Source organism: Triturus cristatus, chromosome 3_2, assembly GCF_964204655.1.
Source record: "Triturus cristatus chromosome 3_2, aTriCri1.1, whole genome shotgun sequence".
In the NCBI taxonomy this organism is placed as follows: domain Eukaryota; kingdom Metazoa; phylum Chordata; class Amphibia; order Caudata; family Salamandridae; genus Triturus; species Triturus cristatus.
In genome coordinates, this window is record NC_140584.1 from 1,165,147,815 (window position 1) to 1,165,174,022 (window position 26,208).

The window sequence follows — 26,208 nt, forward strand, 5'->3', positions numbered from 1 at the left end:
TCACGAAGTGTGCTTGCGGGAGTGGCTGGGGTTTGTCCGTGCGTTTACCGGTGTTTCAAGAACTGTGCTTGCGGGAGTGGCTGGGGTTTGTCCGTGCGTTTACCGGTGTTTCACGAAGCGTGCTTGCGGGAGTGGCTGGGGTTTGTCCGTGAGTTTACTGGTGTTTCACGAAGTGTGCTTGCGGGAGTGGCTGGGGAGTGTCCGTGCGTTTACTGGTGTTTCACGAAGTGTGCTTGCGGGAGTGGCTGGGGTTTGTCCGTGAGTTTACTGGTGTTTCAGGAAGTGTGCTTGCGGGAGTGGCTGGGGTGTGTCCGTGCGTTTACTGGTGTTTCACGAAGCATGCTTGCGGGAGTGGCTGGGGTTTTTCCGTGCATTTACCGGTGTTTCACGAACTGTGCTTGAGGGAGTGGCTGGGGTTTGTCCGTGCGTTAACCGGTGTTTCACAAAGTGTGCTTGCGGGAGTGGCTGGTGTGTGTCCGTGCGTTTACTGGTCACTAAGTGTGCTTGCGGGAGTGGCTGGGGTTTGTCCGTGCGTTCACCGGTGTTTCACGAAGTGTGCTTGCGGGAGTGGCTGGGGTTTGTCCATGCGTTTACCGGTGTTTCACGAACTGTGCTTGCGGGAGTGGCTTGGGTTTGTCCGTGCGTTTACCGGTGTTTCACGAAGTGTGCTTGCGGGAGTGGCTGGGGTGTGTCCGTGCGTTCACTGGTGTTTCACGAAGTGTGCTTGCGGGAGTGGCTGGGGTTTGTCCGTGCGCTTACTGGTGTTTCACGAAGTGCGCTTGCGGGAGTGGCTGGTGTGTGTCCGTGCGTTTACTGGTCACTAAGTGTGCTTGCGGGAGTGGCTGGGGTTTGTCCGTGCGTTTACCGGTGTTTCACGAAGTGTGCTTGCGGGAGTGGCTGGGGTTTGTCCGTGCGTTTACCGGTGTTTCACGAACAGTGCTTGCGGGAGTGGCTGGGGTTTATCCGTGCGTTTACCGGTGTTTCACGAAGTGTGCTTGCGGGAGTGGCTGGGGTGTGTCCGTGCGTTTACTGGTGTTTCACGAAGTGTGCTTGCGGGAGTGGCTGGGGTTTGTCCGTGCGCTTACTGGTGTTTCACGAAGTGTGCTTGCGGGAGTGGCTGGGGTTTGTCCGTGCGTTTACCGGTGTTTCACGAAGTGTGCTTGCGGGAGTGGCTGGGGTGTGTCCGTGCGTTCACTGGTGTTTCACGAAGTGTGCTTGCGGGAGTGGCTGGGGTTTGTCCGTGCGCTTACTGGTGTTTCACGAAGTGCGCTTGCGGGAGTGGCTGGTGTGTGTCCGTGCGTTTACTGGTCACTAAGTGTGCTTGCGGGAGTGGCTGGGGTTTGTCCGTGCGTTTACCGGTGTTTCACGAAGTGTGCTTGCGGGAGTGGCTGGGGTTTGTCCGTGCGTTTACCGGTGTTTCACGAACAGTGCTTGCGGGAGTGGCTGGGGTTTATCCGTGCGTTTACCGGTGTTTCACGAAGTGTGCTTGCGGGAGTGGCTGGGGTGTGTCCGTGCGTTTACTGGTGTTTCACGAAGTGTGCTTGCGGGAGTGGCTGGGGTTTGTCCGTGCGCTTACTGGTGTTTCACGAAGTGTGCTTGCGGGAGTGGCTGGGGTGTGTCCGTGCGTTTACTGGTGTTTCACGAAGCGTGCTTGCGGGAGTGGCTGGGGTTTATCCGTGCATTTACTGGTGTTTCACGAAGTGTGCTTGCGGGAGTGGCTGGGGTTTGTCCGTGCGTTTAATGGTGTTTCACGAAGTGTGCTTGCGGGAGTGGCTGGGGTTTGTCCGTGCGTTTACCGGTGTTTCAAGAACTGTGCTTGTGGGAGTGGCTGGGGTTTGTCCGTGCGTTTACCGGTGTTTCACGAAGTGTGCTTGCGGGAGTGGCTGGGGTTTTTCCGTGCGTTTACTGGTGTTTCACGAAGCGTGCTTGCGGGAGTGGCTGGAGTTTGTCCGTGCGTTTACCGATGTTTCTCGAAGCGTGCTTGCGGGAGTGGCTGGGGTTTGTCCGTGCGTTTACCGGTGTTTCACGAAGCGTGCTTGCGGGAGTGGCTGGGATTTGTCCGTGCGTTTACCGGTGTTTCACGAAGGGTGCTTGCGGGAGTGGCTGGGGTTTGTCCGTGCGTTTACCGGTGTTTCACGAACTGTGCTTGCGGGAGTGGCTGGGGTTTGTCCGTGCGTTTACCGGTGTTTCACGAAGTGTGCTTGCGGGAGTGGCTGGGGTTTGTCCGTGCGTTTACCGGTGTTTCACGAAGTGTGCTTGCGGGAGTGGCTGGGGTTTGTCCGTGCGTTTACTGGTGTTTCACTAAGTGTGCTTGCGGGAGTGGCTGGGTTTTGTCCGTGCATTTACTGGTGTTTCACGAAGCGTGCTTGCGGGAGTGGCTGGGGTTTGTCCTTGCGTTTACTGGTAGACGCGCTACGTTGGATCGGTGGCAGCGCGACGGTGAACAGGTCACCCCAGGAAGACCTAGCACCAACTACAAATAACTCCACCACTTCAGCTCTTGAGCCCTCAGTGGCCCCCTGCAACAACTTTGTGGACTTCTTTGACTGAAAAGTCAGAGCCATCCATATCTCGCTACACACCAGCTAACAGCCAGAAGCGGAGATTCTACAGTGCAAGGCGCTTCATTTGTAGTCCTCTTTCTCGCTCATTTCCGAACGAGACCTACTGCGAACAATCTCCAAAGTGAAACCCTTGGACCAACCTCAGGATACCATTCCAGGGTCGATCAGCAAATCTCTTGCCGCACACCTGCTCCCCCTATGGACCAACATGGTCAACTCCTCTCTTCAACAGGGCCTATTTCCAGAATGACTGAAGGTGGGTTAAGTCTCTCCAGGGCCGGACTGGCCGTAGCGGGCACCGGGCGTTTCTCTGGTGCGCTGCCAGGGTGGGGGCCGGTTTTGGGCCCCTGGGGATCTGTTTGTGTTACCGGGGCTGGGAATTTCGGCCCCCTGTAACATAATCGGCCGAAACCGGCCTTGGCCACAAGCTCGGCTGCACCCCCACCGTCCCTCCAGGGGGGGCAGACCGAGTAGTTTGCCAGGGCTGGTTTCGGTTCCCAGTCCAGCCCGGAGTCTCTCTTCTCTTGAAAAAACAATCTCTCGACCCAGAGAACATGAACAACTCTCGCCCAGTCTCCACACTTCCATTTTTAGGCAAAGTCATTGAAAGTTGCTTACTTCCCAGCACACTTCACACATTCGAACAAACAACCACCTAGACTCTCTCTCTAATCAGGTTTTTGACAGGGCCACAGTAGAGAACCTGTGATCCTACAAATAGTCGACAACTCCCTTAGAATCCTCGGCTTGGGAAACTCCTGCCTGCTGGTCCTCCTGGACTTGTACGCTGCGTTCAATACTGTCAACCATCTGGACCTCTTTCACACTCTAGTACAACGCATGGGTTGTGGAGGCACAGTCCTCAGCTGGTTCTCCTCTTACCTAACCAACCGCTCCCAAATTGTGAAAATGGGCAACACGTTCTCGAGACCAGTCAATGTACATCAAGAGGTCCCTCAAGGCTCAATCCTCTCCCCAACCCTTTTTAACCTTTACCTATAACCACTGTGTGTGATTCTCAGAGACGCTGGGATTCTCTTCCACCTCTACGCTGATGACACTGAAATATATATGACAATCTCTTCCCCAGAAGACTTTCCCTCCTTTCAGTCACGCTCCTAAAGATTCAAAGCTGGATGTCTAACCATCATCTAAAACTTAACCCAACTACAACAGAATTTTTTTCCTCCAAAATCAAAAACCCCAGTACAAGAATGGACGGCTAACCTTCCCGCCCTGGATGGCTGCCCTGCCATTGTCCAGGTTGCTAGATCCCTTGGTATCATCCTTGACAATCACCTAAACTTCCACATCACAGCCATAGCCAAATGCGCACAACACCAACTCAGGCAGCTGTGGGGCGCCAGACAACTGATCCCAGAACAAGACCTCAAAACAGTGGCGCAGTCTCTCGTCCTCTCCAGACTAGACTACAGAATTTTTTCCTCTCAGGCATTCCCAAAGCTCATCTAGGCCCACTGAGAGCAACTCTACATGCAGCAGCGCACTTCGTGTTAGGTCTCAAGAAATGTGATCACCTTACCCGGTCCTGCTAGCCTAACCCTCCAATGGCTTCCCATTGAAGCTCGGGCCCAATTCAAAACTGCCTGCATTACCCACAGACCGCTGCACTCTTCTTCACCCTCCTATCCAAGTGATAAACTAAAAATCTCTGGAGGAAATAGAGGTTCAGAAATGCCCAATCGCTGTTTCTTAAACTCTCCCACCTTCAGTCGAGGACGGGACATGAGCCCGTCATTCTGTGGTATGCCAAAAGAATCTGGAACTCTTACCTCCCTCCCTTCGCCTAACAACCTGCATAGCCACCTTCAAAAAGGACCTCAATCTCCTTCTATTTGACATACACCTGGGTTAATCCCACTCGGCCATACCAAAGTGCTCTATCCAGGAGACAAACGACCTTCCTTTTGTTGCCCCACATGCTTAATCAATGCTTGAACGGTGTATCTCCCTTGTCCGAGGGCGGCATTTGTCCTGGTCGCAGCTACCATTGCAATATATGTCTGAACAAAATTATTGTAACTGTAACTTGCTGTACCCTTTTATCATGCTGCTGCTGTAGAGCGCGATGATGCCTTCGGGCCGTGGCCGCGCTGTATAAAATTGCAAAAAAGAAACACTCAAAGAACCCGGATTGCCACCCGCTGTGAGCAGCCCATCTGTTTTTTACTAGCCGTTTTATTACTGGAACAGAGAGTTCGCTTTCAGCATACTTAAACGTGGACACATGTCTATTGTGTCCACAGCCTAAGGAACTGTTTCAGGATCCTCTTAATTCCATCTCCGGTTGATGACGAAAGACCAATCCCCACAAGCCTTGTTTGTTACAGCCAATCAGTGAGCGGCTCTGGAGCATCCCTGGTCTGGAGGATTGAAGCCTCTGGAATTTCGAAAATGTTCTTGGATTCTAAGTGATTTCTTACCTTGCGAGAGGGTTGGAGGTATTAGCAGGGGGCCTGATAGGTTGTTAGACCTGCATGTCATAGTGTGTATTTCCGGATATGCCCCCTGCTGACGAGCCCTTGTGGACACCCGCCCTTATGTTGGTATTGTTTGACATGCGGGCAGAGGCCTTGTTTACTAACGATGCCTATTGATGCCCATTGTCAGTGGCAGCTTTAGTGACTCTGAGAACCACGTTTCCTGGTCTGGTTAAAGATTCCTCCTCAGCTCGCCTGACGACGAGGAAGCTAAGAGCAACTTTCACTGACCCCCAAAGTGCGCCCACCTCTCCCAATTCAGGCTGGCTTGTTCTCCTACTGTCGGAGCAAAGGAATGTTAACAAGCAATATCCCTACATCCCTGACTCACCAATGTGTAGTTCAGAAGAGCTTGCATCTCACCTCTTCAGAGTTACTGTGCCTCCCAGGATGCACCTCTGCAACGGACACCACCCCTCTTGCAAAGAGCTACTGTGGCTCCCAGGGAGCACCTCAGCAAGTGACACCACACCTCTTGCAAAGAGCTACTGTGCCTTCCAGGGAGCACCTCATGAAGTGAGACCACACCTCTTGCAAAGAGCTACTGTGCCTTCCAGGGAGCACCTCATGAAGTGAGACCACACCTCTTGCAAAGAGCTACTGTGCCTTCCAGGGAGCACCTCATGAAGTGAGACCACACCTCTTGCAAAGAGCTACTGTGCCTTCCAGGGAGCACCTCATGAAGTGAGACCACCCCTCTTGCAAAGAGCTACTGTGGCTCCCAGGGAGCACCTCATGAAGTGAGACCACCCCTCTTGCAAAGAGCTACTGTGGCTCCCAGGGAGCACCTCAGCAAGTGAGACCACATCTCTTGCAAAGAGCTGCTGTGGCTTCCAGGGTGGACCTCTGTAACTGAGTCCAGACCTGTTCAAAGAGCTGCTGTGGCTTCCAGGGTGGAACTCTGCAACTGAGACCACACCTCTTCAAAGAGCTGCTGTGGCTTCCAGGGTGGACCTCTGTAACTGAGACCACACCTCTTCAAAGAGCTGCTGTGGCTTCCAGGGTGGAACTCTGTAAATGAGACCAAGATGAACCTCTGTAACTGAGTCCAGACCTGTTCAAAGAGCTGCTGTGGCTTCCAGGGTGGACCTCTGCAACTGAGACCACACCTCTTCAAAGAGCTGCTGTGACTTCCAGGGTGGACCTCTGCAACTGAGACCACACCTCTTCGAAGAGCTGCGGTGGCTTCCAGGGTGGACCTCTGCAACTGAGACCCCACCTCTTCAAAGAGCTGCTGTGGCTTCCAGGGTGGACCTCTGCAACTGAGACCACACCTCTTCAAAGAGCTGCTGTGACTTCCAGGGTGGACCTCTGCAACTGAGACCACACCTCTTCAAAGAGCTGCTGTGACTTCCAGGGTGGACCTCTGCAACTGAGACCACACCTCTTCAATGAGCTGCTGTGACTTCCAGGGTGGACCTCTGCAACTGAAACCACACCCCTTCAAAGAGCTGCTGTGGCTTCCAGGGTGGACCTCTGCAACTGAAACCACACCCCTTCAAAGAGCTGCTGTGGCTTCCAGGGTGGACCTCTGCAACTGAGACCACACCCCTTCAAAGAGCTGCTGTGGCTTCCAGGGTGGACCTCTGCAACTGAGACCACACCTCTTCGAAGAGCTGCGGTGGCTTCCAGGGTCGACCTCTGTAAGTGAGACCACACCCCTTCAAAGAGCTGCTGTGGCTTCCAGGGTGGACCTCTGCAACTGAGACCACACCTCTTCGAAGAGCTGCTGTGGCTTCCAGGATGGTCCTCTGTAAGTGAGACCACACCTCTTCGAAGAGCTGCGGTGGCTGCCAGGTTGGATCCCTGCAACTGAGACTTCTAGTATGTTAATGCAGTGGTGCTAAAGGGCTATTCAGCTGTGTCTTGTTCCTCAAAGTCTTGAACTGATCAGTATCAGTCTCGTGGCTTGAGACATATTGTTCCCCACAAACCACTCCTGTGTTGCCTGAGAGCGGTCTATGCCTTCTTACTACATCCTTTTTCTCTTTCAGTGCAACATAGAAATTATAGTGCAGAGAAGTTGCGATCCCTCCCTAGCGCTGCTGTTTAGATGACCATTTCGACCTCTTCTGACAATGCAAGCCTTTGACTCACGCTCTCCCAATAGCCAGTATTGTAGGGCACAATGCCACCATGTCTACAATATGACAACTTTACCGTTACTGAAAGTGTAGCGGCTAAGGGTCCTAGCGAGGCCAGGCTTCGTGGCCCCATCACCTCCTGCCTCACCCTGCACCCCCAGCTCCCACTCTCAAGAAGGGAGAGGAAGCAGGGGAGACCTGCAGGCGAGTCCCCTGTTCCCTCTCAGAGCACCCTTTCGGCTACTTCACAAGCGTGCGGGTGCTGATACACAACTGTATGCTGTGTTCATGCACCCCCACCCCCCCCCGCACCAAAGCAAAGTCAATAGTGTTATTTGATTTCAAATTTTCTAAAGTGTGCAAGTGCCCACAAGCGTCTTGGCGCTGGCCTAACACTATCTCCTTCAACCTAAACCAGACTATCTACTCCACAGAAGTATTAATAGCTATAGGGATGCTGGAAACAGCAAGGTACAAGGTTTTTAATTGCTTAAATAATGCTTTGATGAAGATACTTGTGTTGTTTAGAGATCTTGTTAATGGACAGTCATTTGTTGCTTATCAAGGTCTGAATTGAGGTAGTACGCGGAGCCTGGTGCTGCTGACCACTCCCGCCAGGTCTGGCTGCAGGTAGCACATGTGGTCAATGCGTGCTCTAAGGTGGCTTTGTGCTGCTCAGCCATTGTGTGCTCAGGGTGACTGTGGGGTCTTTCACCTCATGGGATACGGGGTAGCTCACATGGAACCTCCATCTTTTCTCCTCCGCGATCCTTCCAGTAGGATCATGTGCAGAATGTAAGAGTGACCGCCCGCTCTCTTCACGGGCTGCAGTGCCTCAGCCCACCCAGTAGATGGCGCATTAGAATTTCTCGTAGTGCTTCCTGGTGACTGTTGATCTCTCTAGAGTGGATTTTGTGTTGGTTGTTGGAGGATACAACGTGGACACAGCAGGCTTCTTGAAATGTTGACATGGTTGGCAGGGTCCTAGCTTAGCAAGGGACCAGCACGCTAAGCTTTCCCAGACTTTCCCCAGACCTCCTCCAGCATGGACTGTAGGATTGCTCTAACTTCCTGGTTCTTGAACAATGTCTCTAATTTTCTCTCTAAGCCTTTGCTTCACCTGCGTGTCCTTATGTTACATAGCAGACACCTTCCTTCTATTTAAAATAAATTACATTTCTTGCAATGTAATACTGTGGGCATTGCATCTTAAATCTGCTTTAATCCATGCATTGTAGTGGCCCTCTCCTCCAAACAGGGCATCGTTACATGCAGTCCCTGCTGCCATGGCACTGGCAGCCGATTCTGTAACTTAAACTGAGTTTTCCACGCCACAGCTGAGGCCATTCTAAAGCTGTCCCCAGATGCTGGATTCACTGTACTTGGCTTTTAAAACCCAGCCCGATTCTAAAGCCCTTGACTGGGTGTCCCTGGTCCCACTCCATATGGTGGCGACATTGAATTCAGGCAGGGTTGACTCAGCCTTCCATCTTGTCGAGGTCACAGGAACCAGCGCCATTGAGATGGGTAATAAGGCACATTATTTAAGATCTGTTAGTTGATGTTTGTGCTGTTAGCGCTTATTCATCACTTAAATCTTAGCAATAGACTTTAAATGCATCTCCCGGCGTGCTCGTGCCTGGTGTGTCCTCCTTCCTGTGTTTATATCAATCCCCGAGGGCATTAAATACAAGTAAGGTCCTTTCATTCCCTTATTGCTCGAGTAGCCATCTTTAAACTTAGCAAACAAGGTGCCGTTTAAACAGAAAGAGCCCCGCAGCTGACACACATGTGCTATAAACGACCCAGCACTGGCCTGTGTTAAAACTTATTGATGGAGCCCAGTTGTTCTGCAAGATCATTTTGAGTTGGTATTCGAGTGATTACAGCTCAATGGCCGACAGTCTTCTCACTGGTGTGTTCTTGGCCAGGTATGTAATAATGTGCAGTGGTGGCCTGACCCCTCATTCAAACCTGACCCATTTCCTTTGCTTCCAGGGACCACAGCGGGGGGAACAAGGCCTTGAAGCGGCGCCACAAGTCCTGCCGGGTGTATGGGAGCGCCATCGACCGCATTCCGGAGCTCACCAAGTAAGTGATGGAGTTGCCTACCCCAGGCGCGTGCTAGTACCGGGGAACGGGCGTTGCACATTCTGATTGGCCAACGACCTTAGTGGCGCTTCAGTTGTTTTGCCTGAGTATTGTTTGTGCAACAAGTTTAGCCGAAATATACATACAGAGAGCGGCTTTTGGTCAGCAGGCAGCATCTATTGGTCTTTTAAATTGTCATTCACAGTTTGCATCCGCCCACCACAGCAGGAAGCATTGGGTCGGCCCCCTTCACCTGTTGGCACCTTAACTCTGAGTGGCTGCACAAAGCCTGTGCACATTGCTCACATTCGACTTGAAATAGTTCATTTATCACAAAGCTGGTTCAAAATGTTTTTTTTAAAAAATTATCTTTAAATAACTCATGTTTTTTCGCCTGCGCTTCAGGTAATTTATTTTCAGTCTCCTTTTAATGTTGCTGTTATAAAATATGCACGTTCCATTGTAAGATTGTAGCTGGCTGCACTTTTGAGTGTTTGTTAGCTTTTATTGCTGTCTCCTTCACAAATAATAACAATTATAAAATGCATGTCACAGCTGGAAGGTTTGTTATTTAAAACGCCACTAGTAAAATGTCTACATCAGTGACTGTTTTCTACATTTCAAACATTTATTGCAAGCATACTCTGCCATGTTTCGGTGTCAGCATATACATGTTTCTCTTTACTTTTTGTGGCATATGCTTGCAGTGAACAAAATAAATAAACATTGCATCAGTTTGCCAAACCCAGACCTTTGGCTTTGCCAGTGCTTGTTTTTAGGCCTGGGGTTAATAGTGTTTCTGTTCAAAAGACAGGCCGAGGAAGATCTGGATAATTCTTGTATTTTGATTTAAAGTCGCCCCGATGAATAGATTTGAAGCCTGGCTTAGCCAGGGCAGCCATGGTGTTCACGTGCTCGGCATCTTTTCACTTTTTTCTTGTGATTGGAATGTGCTTAATATGACTCCCCAGTGATGCATGATTATGTTCCACCCACAGCCACATGTTTTGATTTTTTTCATTAATGATGTTAAGCTTAGAGCGTGGGACTCCAATTATCCCTCGAGCAAGACATCTGGCAGACGGTGTTATCCTGTGGGCATTGATAATGAACCCATTAGCATCCTATTAACGAGCTCTGGTTACCTGCTAATGTCATTCGCTTCGAAGGGATCTTGGACATAAAATATATTGTTTTTGGTGACTGCGCCCAGTGCCAGGAACACCTGGAGGGGACGAGTCTTTGCGCTCAAGCCTCTTTTATCAAATGAAGGACTGTTCTTGCTGGTTCTTAGAAGGTTGCGAAGCTCTGGCGAAGACCAAAACACGCCAACGTCTGGGAAATGAAACCAGTTTGGTAGAAATTGAGAGATCACGGGAATCTGCGTGTTTGAAGCTCTGTGGTGGGGCCATGCGTTTGAAGCTTGGCCCAAGCAGCCAGAAGGAAGAGTCACCCAACAAGTGCCCCTGTGGAAGTGGGCTTCATACACTCACACAGCCTTGTGCTCTTGTGCAGACAGACCGGAATATACCTCTGTGTAGAACAGCTGCCTGTAAAGGGCTAGTCAGGAGGTAACCTTTGTTTCAAGGAAGCAAGACAAAATGTTGTAAAACCCATTTAGGTACATTTTACCTCTCTCTCTCTCTTCTCTCTCTCTCTTTCTTTATTTTATTTTTTAAATCAAAATTTAGCAAGTAAGTTTAAAGGCGTGGAGCAGAGCAGGCCATCTTTGGATGCATGCACCATATCAAAAGAGCTCATAGGAGGAGTGTGGGAGTTTCTGTGAAAGAAGCTGACAACAGAGGGTGGGCCATGACCTCCAAAAGCGGAGTGGGCAGCAATACCTGATGTTAAAAGCGTGAAAAGTTTAAGAAGCACCGACTATAAGCTTGACAAATACAGCCTAAAAGACCACCCTGCTCAGATAGTATTATTTTTTGGTAAACGGAGTTTTAAATAGCGCGAACTTGACCTGAAGGTATCGGGTATCGGAGTGCTTTACATGAGCACCAGTTTCATTACAAGAGGACTCATTCATTTTAGTTAGGCACGGGGAGATTAAGTGAGTTTGCCCAGAATCACAGGATGTTCAGCGTCATTGCCGAGACTCGAACCCGGTTCCCCAGATTCAAGGTCAACCGCCCTAGCCGTTAGGCCAACTCCTCTCGCCTGCTGTTCACCTTCCCTCCAGTGAGAAAGACTCAAACAGCAGAACCTCCTTCTCATCCAGATAAATCTCTGGGAGTCCTCGCTGGCTCAAATAAGGCATAATAATAATCCCCTCTAATTGCAGAAAGTTTGAAAGACATGAGTCTTTCAATTACTATGAACACAAGATGTAGTTAATCATCTGTACAAATTGTTAAGTAGCTGCACCCGGCAGCTCCTACTCCCTGTCAACACTTCATACGTAAGGCCTGTGGATCATGGCTGCGCCATGTGGACCACCACACGTCCAGCTACATCTCCCTTATGGGACACACCACATCCGGCACCCTTCCAATCATGTTCTTACAAGACACTGTGTACAAGTCACCTAGAGACCAACGAAAATGGGTGAATTACAACTTCACCAGGACTTTGAAGCACTGTGCAAAAGTTCCAATACAGCCCAATGCTACTTCCCCATGCAGACTCTAGGGCCTGAGGCAAACAGACTTTGGGACAAACAAAAAGAATGGCCTTCTTATAACCTACAAACACCTACAACTGAAAGATGACAGCCTTCCTCGTAAATTCTCATGATAAACTACATCACCTCTGAATCTTAATCTCTCGCTATCTACGTCGCGGGCGAAGTAACCACAGACAAAGACAACTGGCGTACTCGCTCACACACATAGAATCAAACCAGGGTGCCAGACACATTGAGCACCCACACAGTGAATGACCTGAGATGCTTTCATCCACTCCAGTCATCCAGGGCGGGGAGCAGTGAGCATTCCACACCCCTCCTGTCAGTCCTCCGCCCCAACTGCAAAGGATATCGATTGTAGAAGAATTTAAAGGTGGTTGCTTTTTGAGCATAAAAGTAACTTGCCTATGCCAAGCTTTCTTCCTCATGCTCACCTGGCATCACAGGATGTGCCCATCTCAGAGCCTCAAATGTGCTGAATTCTGGCGCACGATTTGCAAAAGTTTAAAAAATAACTTCCTCAGCGCGAACAGAGGCTTCCATGGAACTAGGAGGTAGAAGAGAGACTGCAGTCTGTGGTATTAGAGCAGGAAGCTCAAGAGGCAAGCCAGTGGTTGCCCAGGTACCCACCCTGGCGCTCTATTGGATGAGTGACTTGAGAGGCACCTGACCCAACCCTTCTGCGTACCACACCACGATTGCTTGATGTCAGTAGACGAGGGTGAACGTACTTTCCAGCCTTCGCCTCCGAGGTGGCTGGCCGGAGCAGAGCGGTCAGACCCTCCCTTAGGACAGTACGTCTCTCACACTCATTTCATGGAAACAGGGTAAACGTTCTTCCTTGCTTGCGAGGGAGGGATAAGTAAGGGAAAGTTGATTGAGATCCCACCTGAGGGACTCCCACCTATATCATGTACCACCATTATGGCAGAAGCAGGCAGGCTTATATGGAACTGGGTGAAGTGCCCTAATGGTGATAAAAACAAGCACTTCAGGGAAAATGACCTGTGCTGGAACTGTGACAAGGAAAAGGGAGACCTAGCACACCTGATCTACTACTGCCCCAAAGTTAAAAGATTCTGGGAGGAAATATTTACCTTCATAAATAGGGCACTGGGATACACACTAAAGCCACAATTCTCTACCCTCACCACCGCATACATTACCACAGAGTTAGACTCACAAAAGGACGGGGACGTGTTAGATCTCCTACTGACAGCGGCTGTAAAAAATAGCACTCTCCAAATGGAAAGATTCAGCCAAGGCGACATTTAAAGGATGGCTCAACTGGGTGACGTACCTAAGAGGCGCCGACAGCACGGCCCTGCAGAACTCACCATGGAGGCCAGCTTCCAGGGGTATGTGGGCTTCACTAGACGAGTTCCTGGTCCCCTACAAGCCCCCGTGAACAGAACTGGAGGGGGCCCAAAAAGCCTCAGATACACCCCCCTCACATGACCAAAACTGACAGACGTAGGTCATAAGCTTCTTGTTCACTACTCTTTCTTTTTGCTTCTTTATTCTCTAGCAATTCCCTGTACACACACTCTTATGCTCTCAACAAGACAGTGGATAGGGGGACAGCCAAACATATATACCATGTACCTGTACTTTTGACAAAGACAGCCAGTTGGGCTGCCACCCTGTAACGGAAAAGCGATGATAACTATATGTGTAAAAAATCAATAAAAAGTATATTGAAATTAAAAAAAAAACAAGTACTTCCCCAAAGAAGGCACCGTCATGTGGAGTGCTGGTTCCTAAATCTAACCTAGTCCAGAACAAATGTTGGCCCTCCGGAAGCGGTATAAGGAAGTCTGGAAATGCTGAGATCACCAACTGCAAGGCGAAGTGATCAATATCCTGAGAACACGCCCCGGCCCAGCAGACGTGCCCGGTCCCTTGTGATGGTGGCAGCGATGCCCCTGATGAGCTCTCCTGTGTCCAGCCAGAGGCCTTTCTACCCTTGCGACACTGTCCCAGCCCTGGAGAAGGACCCTTGAGTGACCATTCATAAACCCTGCTCCCTATCTTTGCTTTTCAGTATTACAAGATCATTTCTCAGTTAGAGAAAATCCAGAAAAATGTAGGGAAGGATTCCAAACTTTCTTAAAATCACATAATTCTGGTTGGGATGATGTGAATCGATGGTTAGATGTAATTCTGCATGAAGAAGCTAGAGACCGGGCAGTGATGAAGACCTGCCGGAGGCAACAATCACCCAGGAACAATGCAGTTTTGACGACTGTTGATCGCTGAATGCTGTCACTGAGGTCTGCCCAACTAAAACCGACTGAACCAAGATTAGCAATTGTAAACAAAACAAAAGGAAATATAACCTGCTGATTTCTGAAAGGGATTGAAAGGGGTATTCGATGCTGGGATTGTGAATGCTGCCAAGACCCTCCAAGAGGAGGCAGATGTTTCTGTTAAAGGGTTGTTACCAAAGGAACAAGAACAGCTAAGGACCTTATGTACTGTTTGGCAAATCAGATCCTGTCTGGATTGGTTTCCATTGCAAACCATTGCGTGGTAGTTCAAGAGCGTAAGAAAGAATTCTCTGAATCTCATCAGGCTGTGGCCGCTTACGTTAATCAATGATACACAACACCTTTCAATGTCCACGTTGTCTGAGTGTGATATACTGTTACTGTCAGCCCTCCACTTTATCTGATGAGATGTCCTGTGCTCAACGCAGCTTTGTTGTTTCTCGCTTCCCTCGAAGCGGAGCATTCTTACCACTGCCCAAGCCGTGTGCGGATCTCACAGCTACACCGCTGCCCAGTCGTGAGATTGTACATTACGCTGACCGTTCATGTGTCAGCAGTGATGAGGAGACATTGGTTGCTGGTTATGCGGTTTGCACCTGATATGAAATCATCGAGAGTCTTACATCAGTAGGTTGCTCGATGGCTTCCAGTTGCCGCATAGAGTGGCTGTTTCAGAGTGTGCTTCCCACGAGTCTGGCCAGCATGAACGGTCAAAGGATATTGCTGTTGCTGACCGTGCGGCTCAAGATACCGCTGTATCCGCGGACTCCCTTTGCATTCGTCTCAAACTGCTGAACCCCGTATGCCGCCTCTGGAAGCACCTCTCCACTCATGAGATACCAGGTTCCATCTTTAGATCTCCCTGACATTGAGCGTCTAGTTGGAACAAGACTTTATAAGGCTCCAGGGAATACTGGAGACCCTTTGATTGCACATCCTACACCCTCTGAAGCTCGTTTGAGTACAAGAGTGACATCACGAAGACAAATCTCATGCCTGGTTTTTACCTGTTTGAAACCTTCCCCAAACAGCCATTCACTCAGACCCAGATCTCACCGAACCTTCTCCATTTCGCCCGGCACCCCCCCCCTCCCCCTTCCCTTCCCCCCCCCCCCCCTCCCCCCCCCCCCCCATCCACCCTGCTCCAATAGGCACGTGCTTGGAGGAAGTTTCACTGTGCAAGAAGCACAAACAAAAAATACATCCTTTTTTTAATATGTCTGTGAGTAAAAGGCTGTGTGGAGCGGACCAGAGCTACTAGTTTACGTTAAGGTTCCCAGTTGTGGAGCCAGTTGTGGAGGGGTGGGCCTCCTTCCTGGTCTCATGTGCTGTGGACACAGTTAGTTGGCTATCCAAGTATGTTCATTCTCTTTTGCAAGTGGTGCTGGTGATGTTGATCCGATGAGTAGCCGGAAGGCGAAAAAGCATCCTTTAGTGGGACTGGCAGAGTTACTCCAGCTGGTGGTCCTTGGCAGCCAGCATTTCCACTCCAAGCTTCAGGCACTTTAACTCAAGCCTTCAGTCTCCCCGCACCACCTTCCTCCCTGATGAAAAGCTTGCATTTCACATTGGTTCCTAAAGTTCTGGTTCTTTCTGCTGCAGTTTGTGGGAAGTAGTGGGGGATATAAGATTGTTGGGAGCAGGGAGGCAATTTGGCAGAAGGGTTAATAGCCTTTATGTGTTTCCTGATATTCGCGGTCGGTCAGCTGTGCTGCATTGGCTTGGTGGTCATTACACCAGAATATGTTTACTTTGTGCTCTGTTAGCCAAGTCATCTGGCATCTCCTTACTGTTGATTGTGTCTGCTCCTTCCACAGCCCCCTCAACGACAAAGACAGCATCACAATAGGACGGCTGCAGTTTCAGGCCTTCTTCACGCCCGGGCACACTGTGGGACACATGGTCTACGTCCTTGACGGGAAGTCTGGTGATGCCCCCTCCTGTCTGTTTTCTGGAGACCTCCTCTTCCTCTCCGGATGTGGTGAGCAGTGCCTACCCCTCTTAGCGCTTAAAAATAGTTCAGCACTTTCCAAGTCCTTGAATCACTAATGATCCACCACGCCCCCCTTAAGATTCCCACGGTTCTCCTGCCATCTTTTTCCAGAGAGACTGCGTGCCTGCTCTATGACCACAATCTATCGGCCATGCTTCTTTGGCCAAAGAGAGACTTCTCCACTTTTTCCAGGACTTCTCACGTGTAGGGTATTCCTTTGTGGGATCTGGCCATGTTATATGTTTTGTAACATCACTTCCCCACACCCTGTGGAATCATCCCTTCCCTGTCCTCCCCAGTTGAACCTTCCCTGCCTTGTACTGACTCCGTTGACAGGCGAGTTGGTTTCCTCCAGGTGTCTCAGACTCGTAGAAGGAAAGGTATCACAGTTCAAATCCAAAGACTGCTCAATGTGTCGAAGTGACCAATGGTCTGTTATGTTCTTTGCTCCACAGGGCGGATGTTTGAGGGCAACGCAACCACCATGCTGGCCTCACTGGACACCACTGCTGCTCTTGGGGACGACACGCTTTTGTGGCCAGGTGGGTCTCTGGGTATTGGTTCGACAGGTGGGATATGGAACCCCTGTGCTGCTAGGGTTGTTTAGGCAGGTGAAGCTCAGGTTGTCACTTGACTTCTAGTGCTCCAAAGGATTGGACGCAAGGCTTTCCCAGGCCAGTGTGTATCACTCTTCCTGAAGACAGCATACGCCTGGAAGGATACATTTAATGACTCAAGAACTCTCGTCTTCACAAGGCTTTCCGAGCTCCCTGAGACAGGAGTAAGGAATTGTGTAAGAAATGGTACTCCACTGAAATGTCTGAGGGACGGTATGCGAGAAAGAGGTGATTCTCCATTGAAGTGTGAGGTCAGTGCATTGTAGGTTTAAAGACTTTTTTGATGTGTAGGAGGCCAGTGATGGACAAATGGATGCACTAGTAATCCTTGAAGCAGTCCAGGAGTTAGAATTGTGTAAATTACTGTGTCTCGTCTCCAGTAACACTCGGGCTTGAAGCGCTCGTTCTCAGCCCTATTCCATGCACCACCATCTAGGAATGGTCATTGCCGTTCTCTCTTCTTCCTCCTAAAAAGCCCCTGGCTGCCTCTTACCATCCGCCTTCTGAAGGTCATTTTCTTGTTTGTACATGCAGGCCATGAGTACGCGGAGGATAACTTGACGTTTGCAGCTGTGGTTGAGCCGGACAATGCTGCACGAGAAAAAAAGTTCCAGTGGGTGCTGCAGCAGAGAGTGGACAAGAGGTGTACGGTAAGTGGACCATGGTGTAGTGGGAGTAGAAGATGTACAGTAAGTAGAGGAAGTTTATGAAGACTAAAAGGTGTCCTGTAAGTGGAAGGTTGTGTAGGGTGAGGAGGAGAAGAGGTATAGCACGTGGCTGGAGGTGTAGGAGGAGTGGGAGGTGCACAGTTAGTGGAAGGCGGTGTAGGGTGCTGTGGATGGGAGGAGGTGTTTTATGAGTGAGAGCTGATACAATGTGAGTGGAGGCGCTGCAACATGAATGGACGGTGGTGTGCGGTGAGTGGCATATGGTACAGTGAGTGGAGGTGCTACAACATGAATGGAAGGTGATCTGTGGTGAGTGGGAGGTGAACTCTGGTGAATAGGAGGTGCACTGGTGAGTGGGATATGGTGCAATGTGAGTGGAGGTGCTGCAACATGAATGGAAGGTGGGAGCAGTGAGTGGGTGTGATCTGTAGTGAGTGAGAGATGGTGCATTGTGAGTGGAGGTGTTGCAACATGAATGAAAGGTGGTGTGTGGTGAGTGGGAGGTGAACTCCGGTGAGTGGGATATGGTGCAATTTGAGTGGAGGTGCTGCAACATGAATGGAAGATGGTGTGCAGTGAGTGGGGGTGATCTGTGGTGAGTGGGAGGTGAACTCTGGTGAGCGGGATATGGTGCAATATGAGTGGAGCGGCAACATGGATGGAAGGTGATGTGCAGCGAGTGGGAGGTGATCTGTGGTGAGTGGGAGGTGAACTCTGGTGAGTGGGATATAGTGCAATGTGAGTGGAGGTACTGCAACATGAATGGAAGGTGACCTGTGGTGAGTGGGAGGTGAATTCCGGTGAGCGGGATATAGTGCAGTGTGATTGGAGGTGCTGCAATATGAAACGAAGGTGGTGAGTGGGGGTGATCTGTGGTGAGTGAGAGCTGGTGCGTTGTGAGTAGGAGTTGCACAGTCAGTGAAATGTGGTCATTGCGACTGGAAGGCGGTAGAAGGAAGAGACCTTATGATGAGTAGTAGTCCACAGTACGTGAGGTGGTGTGAGCTGTAGAAGAGGTGCAGTGAGTGTGATTTGGTTCTCGTGAGTAGAAGTTAGCATACATGGGTGGTGCACGATGTCGATGAGTGGAAGTTGGCGCACAATGAGTTATTGAACTTTTAAAAAAAAAAAACAAGCATTGGCATAGCTGATAGGTCTCCCCTTTGGGACCTTATACGTGTTTAGCCATGTAGCACATTATGCAGGATGCTGTGCCCTTAGGCATTGAATAGCTATACAATGCTGTCATGAACCTGTGTGTAATGAAACCAAGATAGCTTGAGCAACTGGATGATTATCAATGCCAAATAATGAGCTAATAGTAGCTAGATAGTGATAGAATGCAGGGGAGAAAGAGAGACACCGCAGGCAGTGAAGGCAGACATGAGAGGCTGAGACAGGGACAATAGATGCTTTATAGAACTCTGAGAGGGATGGGTACAGAGAGACAGGGTGGAGCTGCATAGATGAAAGAGGCAGGGCATGCCCTTGGCGGAGAAGTCTGACTAACTACTTATATTATTAAAACTTGGTTACAACGTATGTGACTTAGACTTTGTTTAGAATGCAGGAAAGTAGTGTGAAAGGCTGAATTTGAATCTCTGCATGCGTTTGCCACGCTGGTGGCAGAATTAGTGCACCAGGACTTAATTGAGGTGCCTGTATTTGTGATTGCACTGTTTGTAGGGTTGCCAGACGGGTTTGTATTTCGCATTAAGAATCCTCAGCTGCTGAGCCAGTATTACAGTTGTAAAATACATTACGTTTTAATTTTTTTAAACAAAGGCATCGCCACCATGGGGAGTAAAACTAGTAGTACATAAGTCTTCTATAACCTCAAGCAGGAAGGCCCAGTGACTGGGCTTGCTAAGAAGGCGAATTCCTTTCAGGGTGTTTCTTTTTGAACCATTCTGTGTGATGAAACGCGCAAACTGGTCTGTTGGTGCCGTGGGTTAAATTTAGATTTATAACATCAACTAAAACAAATGGGAAATGTTAGATGTGGTAGGCAAATCAACAACCTATGCACGATTTTTTTCACAGAATTATTGCGTTTGTAGTTTATTATGTCCATGAAAAATACTGGAGTGCAAATCATAGATTTAAAAGGACGACTGTATTGGACACGCTGCTCAAACCACACGTGCTAACGAGCTCTTAATTAATCCATCTCTGCCCATTGCGGAGTGCAGTGTAGTGTTGGCATTTACATAGTGCTGCACAAATCTGGTTGAGGACTAATAGAGCACAGGATATAACAGCAGGGCAGACATGCTCGCTTGGAGGTGGCAGCAGCAGGCCACGCTGGAGGTGGCAGCAGCAGGCCTCGCTGGAGGTGGCAGCAGCAGGCCTCGCTGGAGGTGGCAGCAGCAGGCCACGCTGGAGGTGACAGCAGCAGGCCACGCTGGAGGTGGCAGTCCTCTCACACAGACACGCTCACCCTGTCTGGGTCTCACGCGCCTCTTTGATGTGGCAGATGGAGAAGGGTGCCGTTTTGCATTTGGCATCAGAAATGGTGGGTGAGGGGTGCTAGGCTCGCTCCCAAAACATGAACGGAACTGGAACTACAGAATAGTAACCGGGCACTCGCCCTCAGGGATGAGAGAGAGAGATGCCAAAGCGAGTGGAGATGCCTGAGAAACGAACAAGGTCTGTTAGTAGCATTGAAAAGGGACCGACTGGCAACTCGGAGTCACTCACAAGGGTGAAGGCGGTCCTTAAGTGTAACAATCATTTTGTCTTAAAATGATGTAAGCTGTTTGTCTTCAGTTTTTTCGGGGAGAGCTTATTGCTGGTTGAGGGGTCCAGAAAACTGTGATGGGTATGGGTTGGGGGTCTCCTAAAGGGTCTGTTATGCTGGTTAGCGTGTGGCTAACTAGGTCCTAAGCACCCTTTTCTCTCTGCTCCCCAACACCAGCCCAGTTCCCTCCCAAGTTCCGGCTTTACCTTTCCAGCTGGGATGAAGATTCCACAGAAATGGAGCCAGGAGAACAAGCGAGCTCTACCAGGAAGCTCACATCGAGAGGCGCGGGGAGTGGGGCAGCTGTTGTGTGCTTCCACTGACACTAAAATAATACGTATGGCCACTAGTGAAAGGATCTATGTAGCAGGGGCAGTAACCAGGGAGGTAACAAAACAAACACAAGGTGGTACAAATGAACACAGTTCACGAAGGAAAGCAATAGAATTTGTAAAGGCAGACCAAGCAACCAATCAGAAAGCGGGGCGTGTTCAAACTCCACAAAGGGTTTACAGCATGCCTTGCAGTGCATGTGTGCTGCCGGCTGGCCCAAGGCTTGACCTAAAATGTACTGGTTAAAAAATTTCCACAAAGAGTAGGCTTTACAAGAGAAAAAGTTACTTTTGTAGAAGAGCAACTTGCAGATCTTGTTTTCTGTGAAAGTTTGCCCACAGGTAAAGATTTTAATTTTTTTCCTTTTATTCTCATTTTTTAAAACACAGTGTTCTGTGACCACCTCTCTGTCATGCATTTAAACAAAGTGGGATGTAGTCGCCTTCCTGTCTTTTATGTACTCTGCTCTGAGCGGTGACTGATTGAGGAGGCCTGATGGCGGAAGACGACAACTGGTCCAATCAACACGGAGAGATTGCCGAAGAATACACCATCAAATAAGAGAATTGGTCTCATCCTTCCAGTTTCATATTTTGTTATAGGAAAACACAAAATAGTGTGTACTAACAGAAAACATTTCTGCACAGGAATAATTTTCATTAAAAACCTGCATGGTTGAAGGCCATGAAGTCCTTGCAGATAGATGGTTGGTGAAAAGTAAAGAGGCGAAATAAACAATTTCTCAAAAATAACAGAAATTAAATTCATATTTACTTTATTTGACAGAAACGACTGGCTTTCTACAGTGTACATTAGGATGTTCGTTGCTCTGACCACTATGTGCTATATGAATTCCAGTCTGGCCCTTGACCTTGGCTATAAAATTGAAGTCTGCAGTACTAGAAAATTAGTTAACCTAAAAAAATACATGGATCATTGTAATATCTTTATATACTTATGTGCATAGCTGTCCTTTTAGGTACAGATATTGGAGAACGAGCTTGTAATAAGAAAATATAGTAGCATTACAACACTTTATAGGAGAGGTCTGACGCCACCCTGCTGGCATCCATCTACTCTCACTGAGTCAGAGTCGAGGGGGAGGAGGTGGGGTGGGTTTCCTAGGTTGGCATGTGGGGTGTCAGGTTAAGAAAGTTACACTTAGAGCCATTGTATGAACATATATTCCATATGGATATCTTAAAGTTTTGGCACAAATCTAGTCCTCGGCCTCCTGTTTTGGGCCTGGGCACCCCTGGTATAGCCTTTTGCTGTAGAAAACCCGCCAAGTGCTTGTAGTTTGGAGGGAAGAGCAGAGGAAGGAGTAAAGGACAGTAAACTAGGGGTTTTGTGTAGGTTTGAGAGAACACCAGTGATTTGGGCTGAAGAAAGAAGCATGAATATGTTAAAAGAGCAAGTGTGTGTTGCAGTGCAATATAGAATACATATAGCGCTGTGTGCACCTGACAAGAACACAGAGCCTTCCAGTGGCCACATTAGGTAAAGGGCTCACTGTCCCTGGTTGTGTCACAGCGCACCTGTAACAATGTGTGCTGGGCGCAAACTGGGACAGTGCGCCACAGTCCAGATAAGGCGATGCCTTCCTGGGGGAGGATGCAGACTCGTGGCTGTCCTGGGTGCAGCGCATTATTGAAGGGCGGAGCAGCTGTTTGAAGCAGCCAATCACGCGTTCACTGTGCAGGTGGCACACAGCTTGTTTTATTTACAAAGGTGGGGAGCAGAGGTCTCCCCAATGCAGGCAGGTGCAGTGAGTGATGTCTAGGAGGTCCATTGCCCCCCAATTGCACCCTTTCAGAGGGCACACTTGGGGGTGCACACGACGGTGTGCCACCTCTTTGTGGCACAGTATACTCTTTGCCACTACACTGGCTTCCATATTGTGGCACTGTTGCAGAGGCCTCAGTTTCCCTCATTTGCATGGCCCACACCCCTATGCAAATAAGGGAACGCCCCCTTAGGATCGTGCTGGTGCTATTTGTGTTCTGGTGTGATCTCTACTCCTGAAGGAGCAGCGTTAGCGTCCACAGACCGTTCTATGATATCAGAGTGCCCTGGGGGCGCAGAAAGCAGGGGCACACACTGGTACATAAGGGGGTGAATGTAGATGGAGCAAACATGACCATCTAGTACAAAGCACCCCCAAATGTACATTATGTGGATTTTTCTTGTCATCTCAAAGATCAAAGCAAATGCACAGCGATCTGGTGATATCTTTCTGTTGCGAGTACTTTATCTGATATATTATCTACTGTATAAATGTGTTTGTAACCAACAGCAGGTACCGTAGACCGTTTACCAGTGATGTAATGTTCCATATGTTCCTTACTTTCCAGAGTCCATCCACGCTTGGAGAAGAGAAAGAGTACAATCCCTTCCTGCGCACCCACAGCCGGGAGCTCCAGAGTGCGCTGAACCTCCAGCAGACGACCGACGAGGAGTGGAGTCACTTCCGCGCCAGGGTCTTGGAAGAAGTGCGGCGGAGGAAGGACTTGTTCAAAGGAAGGTAGTACCGGGCCCCGCTGGTTGCCAGTCTTCCTCTTCAGGGCCTATCCCAACGGGTAGAGACTGTTTCATACCAGGACGGTGTCTGGTCACCGAACCAACCTGGGCGCGTGTCCAGGGCCACGTTCCGCATGAACTGTTTGAAGGACTGTTAGCGGCGGGTGTAGAAGACGAGACCATATCATCTACCTTGACCGAAAGCTGTGCAGAGACAGTGTTGAGTTTTTCCTTTAATTGCAACTGTGAAATAGTTTAGCAAATTTCAGCTGTGACGGGCAATACACTGCCCCAGGGATGTTGGGGCTGCTGTAGATGGGTGAAATAAATACTAAAATATCAAGAATAAATTGAATGGTTTCCAAGCTTTCTCATGTCTTGTGGATCAAGTGCTTCATACGCTTTTGATATCCTGCTTGTTAACTCAATAAAAGAAATTGGGTTCTAAAGAAACACCTGATTTGGGAGACTCCAGTGCGGGAATCCAAATATCCCTTCCAGAGCATCTGAAGAAGCCTGCACAACTCCTGTGACCAGCATCATCATGTACAACTTGCAGGTGGACCATCTGAAACTGGGTGTCCGGTCTTTGTATCTTGTGTGTCCCCGTACCAGGGGAAGGGAGGAGTGTAAATATCTCTGCATCAAGACCAGGCTTGGGATAATATACAGATGAGGTGAGCAATGTTTACAAGTAGTATTCAGGGGCCATCAGGGTACCTTTCAGACCCATGAGTGGGTTTAACTGAGGGATCTCTTGAGAAACCTTCATCTAATGATGTGATGCTAGTTAATTCCAGCTGGCGTCCATCTTTAAGGGCATCGTGGGGATAAAACAAAATGGAAACTCACCACCGGGTTACACGCAAGAGACCCCACATCTGCCTTTGCTGGTGCATCAGTTTTGTCAACCAGTGTGGAATTAAAATCTCTTGGGGTACAGCTGGATTGCTCATGATTGTAAAGACCTATATCAAACCACCCACCTGCTATCAGCTTTCTAAACAGATGTTGCAAAACGTAGGCAGGGAGGGCCAGCAAACAGGAAGTGTCACGAAACATATAAAATGCATATTAAAGGAAATGGGACAGGGTCATGGGTTGTGCGCAAATCCGAGTGGATTTCTCTATGCAACATAGATGTGTATTCTCTTGTATTTCCTACATAGAGTACATAGTAATGTTCTATGTATTATAGTCCCTTTTTACAATCTGAAGACTTTTAAAAAGACTAACTTAGAGACATCTAACCCCTCAAACATTGTTGTAGTTAATAGTTGCACATTCATACATGAGAGTCATGGTCGCTGCCCATGGAACGAATGATGCTGTTTGTTCAAATTTGTAATGTAATCTACTACTCTAAATAAAGTCATAAAGTTGTGTCCAAAACAGAAAATAGAATGAATGTTGGTCCGGGGGGCTGAAACGGTTACGCCCCTCCCCCAGTTAAAAAACAAAACATCTCGCCCACCACCACAAAACAAACTAGCTTCAGGTTGCTACTTTATCACCTAGGGTTTATGCAAACACAGCCTCATGAATGGGAATATAATGTGAATGTTCACTTAGTTGCTATTCGGAGTTTCTCCTACCGAGTAGACTTCATACAGGTTTGCTGTATCCTCCAGGGCTGCCAATGGAAGAGAGTGCTTCCTTCACTCTGGTAATTAGACGTGCTACTAAAGCCCTGGACCTACGAGTACCTTCTGTGGAAGTTAAGACAAATCATCCCAGGGCATGGAAAGTGCCAAGCAAGAAACTGGAGTCCGAATGCAGAGGTGGGCTTATATGCGGCTCCGGTCCGTCACTCCTGGTGCAGAACAGAGTGAAAGCAGAGCCGTAAAGCACCACCCAGCGGCACGTTGGGAGCCCTCTCTGAAGAAAAGCTATATATCCAGTCGGGCACTGGGGGACTATTCTAAAGGTGTGAGGCATCTGAGACGGAACCTCAGTAGATGTATCGCTCCTTTCAAGATAGACGCAGGTCTAGAAGTCAGCAGCCGATACACTCCCCACCGTTCTCTGCAGGCTCTGCCACCTCTAAACCCCTGTCAGCCCCCCTCTATGCTTCCATCATTCTGTGGGCATGAGAGTTTCCCAATTCGTCACCAAATCTTGTTGATGGAGTCAGAGGTCCATTCCTTACTGTATAAAGCGGATATAGAAGCGTTGCCTCAGGAGAGGAGCACAGGATTTTATTCTCTTTACTTCCTGGTTCCCAAGAAGGATGCAGGGCTATTCTGGATTTTCACCTTCTGAACCTGTTCATTCAGCAAGACAAGTTCAGATTGTTAGCCCTGAGCCAAGTCTTGTTGGCCTTGAACTCGGGGAATTGGTTGGCGTTGCTGGGTCTCCTGTTCTCATCAGAGATGCTACTTGAAGGTTCTGGTGGAATCCAAATAGTTTCAGTTTGAGGTCCTTTGCTGCGGAGGTAAGGAGTCCATTTGTTTCAGTCCTTGGACACATGAATGGTGAAAGAGGAGTCCTGATGCTGGTCCAGGAACATCTCCAGCAGACGCCAACCCTTCTCCACGTCCTGGCCTTTACCATCAATGTCCGAAGGCCCCCACCAAACCACACAAATGCTGACTTCAGTGAGCCAGTACACAACTCAACCCTTACGAAGGCCTTTCCTCCTCTTTAAGGAATCGCTGCTGTTCACGTGATGATTCCAATGTGTCTGACTCCAGCTCGGATCCTTGTCCTGCGGGTAAAGTGCCTGCTAGTCTTCGTGACCGCTTGGATCCTGTTGGCGCCTCATGCAGATAGCCGATGAGGGCCCTCCAGGGGTGACTGAACAGGCAGGGGTTGTAGCGTCACGGAACCCTCGTGGCTCATGGACAGATCTTCCAGTTGGTGTATTAAGGGATATGCTGGTAGATGGACGGCTTCAACTCCCTGAGGTGTCGCCCTTTTGGCTCCTTTGCCAGGAATCCCGACAAGCGACCTGCGACAGGTTCTGGCATTAACGTGTCACCAGATCTGCACGAGGGGTGTAGAGCCCTTTTAAGTTCTAGAGAGATCGGGCATGGAAATATGGAAAAAAGAGATATGGAGCCTGGCACAGGTAGTCATAGTTGCTTCATTTCTGGGTTGGAGTGAGCATTCCGAGCAAAGATGATAGAGATACTATGTAAACATTTCACATGCACCCAGCAGCTGCCTGGCAGTGCCCCTTGTTCCATAGTC

The 26,208-nt window shown here is 49.2% G+C and overlaps 1 protein-coding gene across 2 annotated transcripts in view; it reads left to right on the forward strand.

The window, feature by feature from the left end:
• LOC146859348 (putative thioesterase PNKD) overlaps window positions 1-23,366 on the forward strand; it is a 234,905-nt gene extending 211,539 nt beyond the window's left edge. For both annotated transcript variants that reach the window (XM_085650025.1, XM_085650026.1), the window contains exons 5-9: window positions 9,148-9,240; window positions 15,963-16,126; window positions 16,594-16,680; window positions 17,290-17,405; window positions 22,851-23,366. In XM_085650025.1, coding sequence (XP_085506151.1) covers window positions 9,148-9,240; window positions 15,963-16,126; window positions 16,594-16,680; window positions 17,290-17,405; window positions 22,851-23,024 — 634 coding nt within the window. In that variant the 3' untranslated portion in view covers window positions 23,025-23,366. The remainder of the gene's footprint in view (window positions 1-9,147; window positions 9,241-15,962; window positions 16,127-16,593; window positions 16,681-17,289; window positions 17,406-22,850) is intronic.
• The last annotated feature ends 2,842 nt before the right edge of the window (window positions 23,367-26,208 follow it).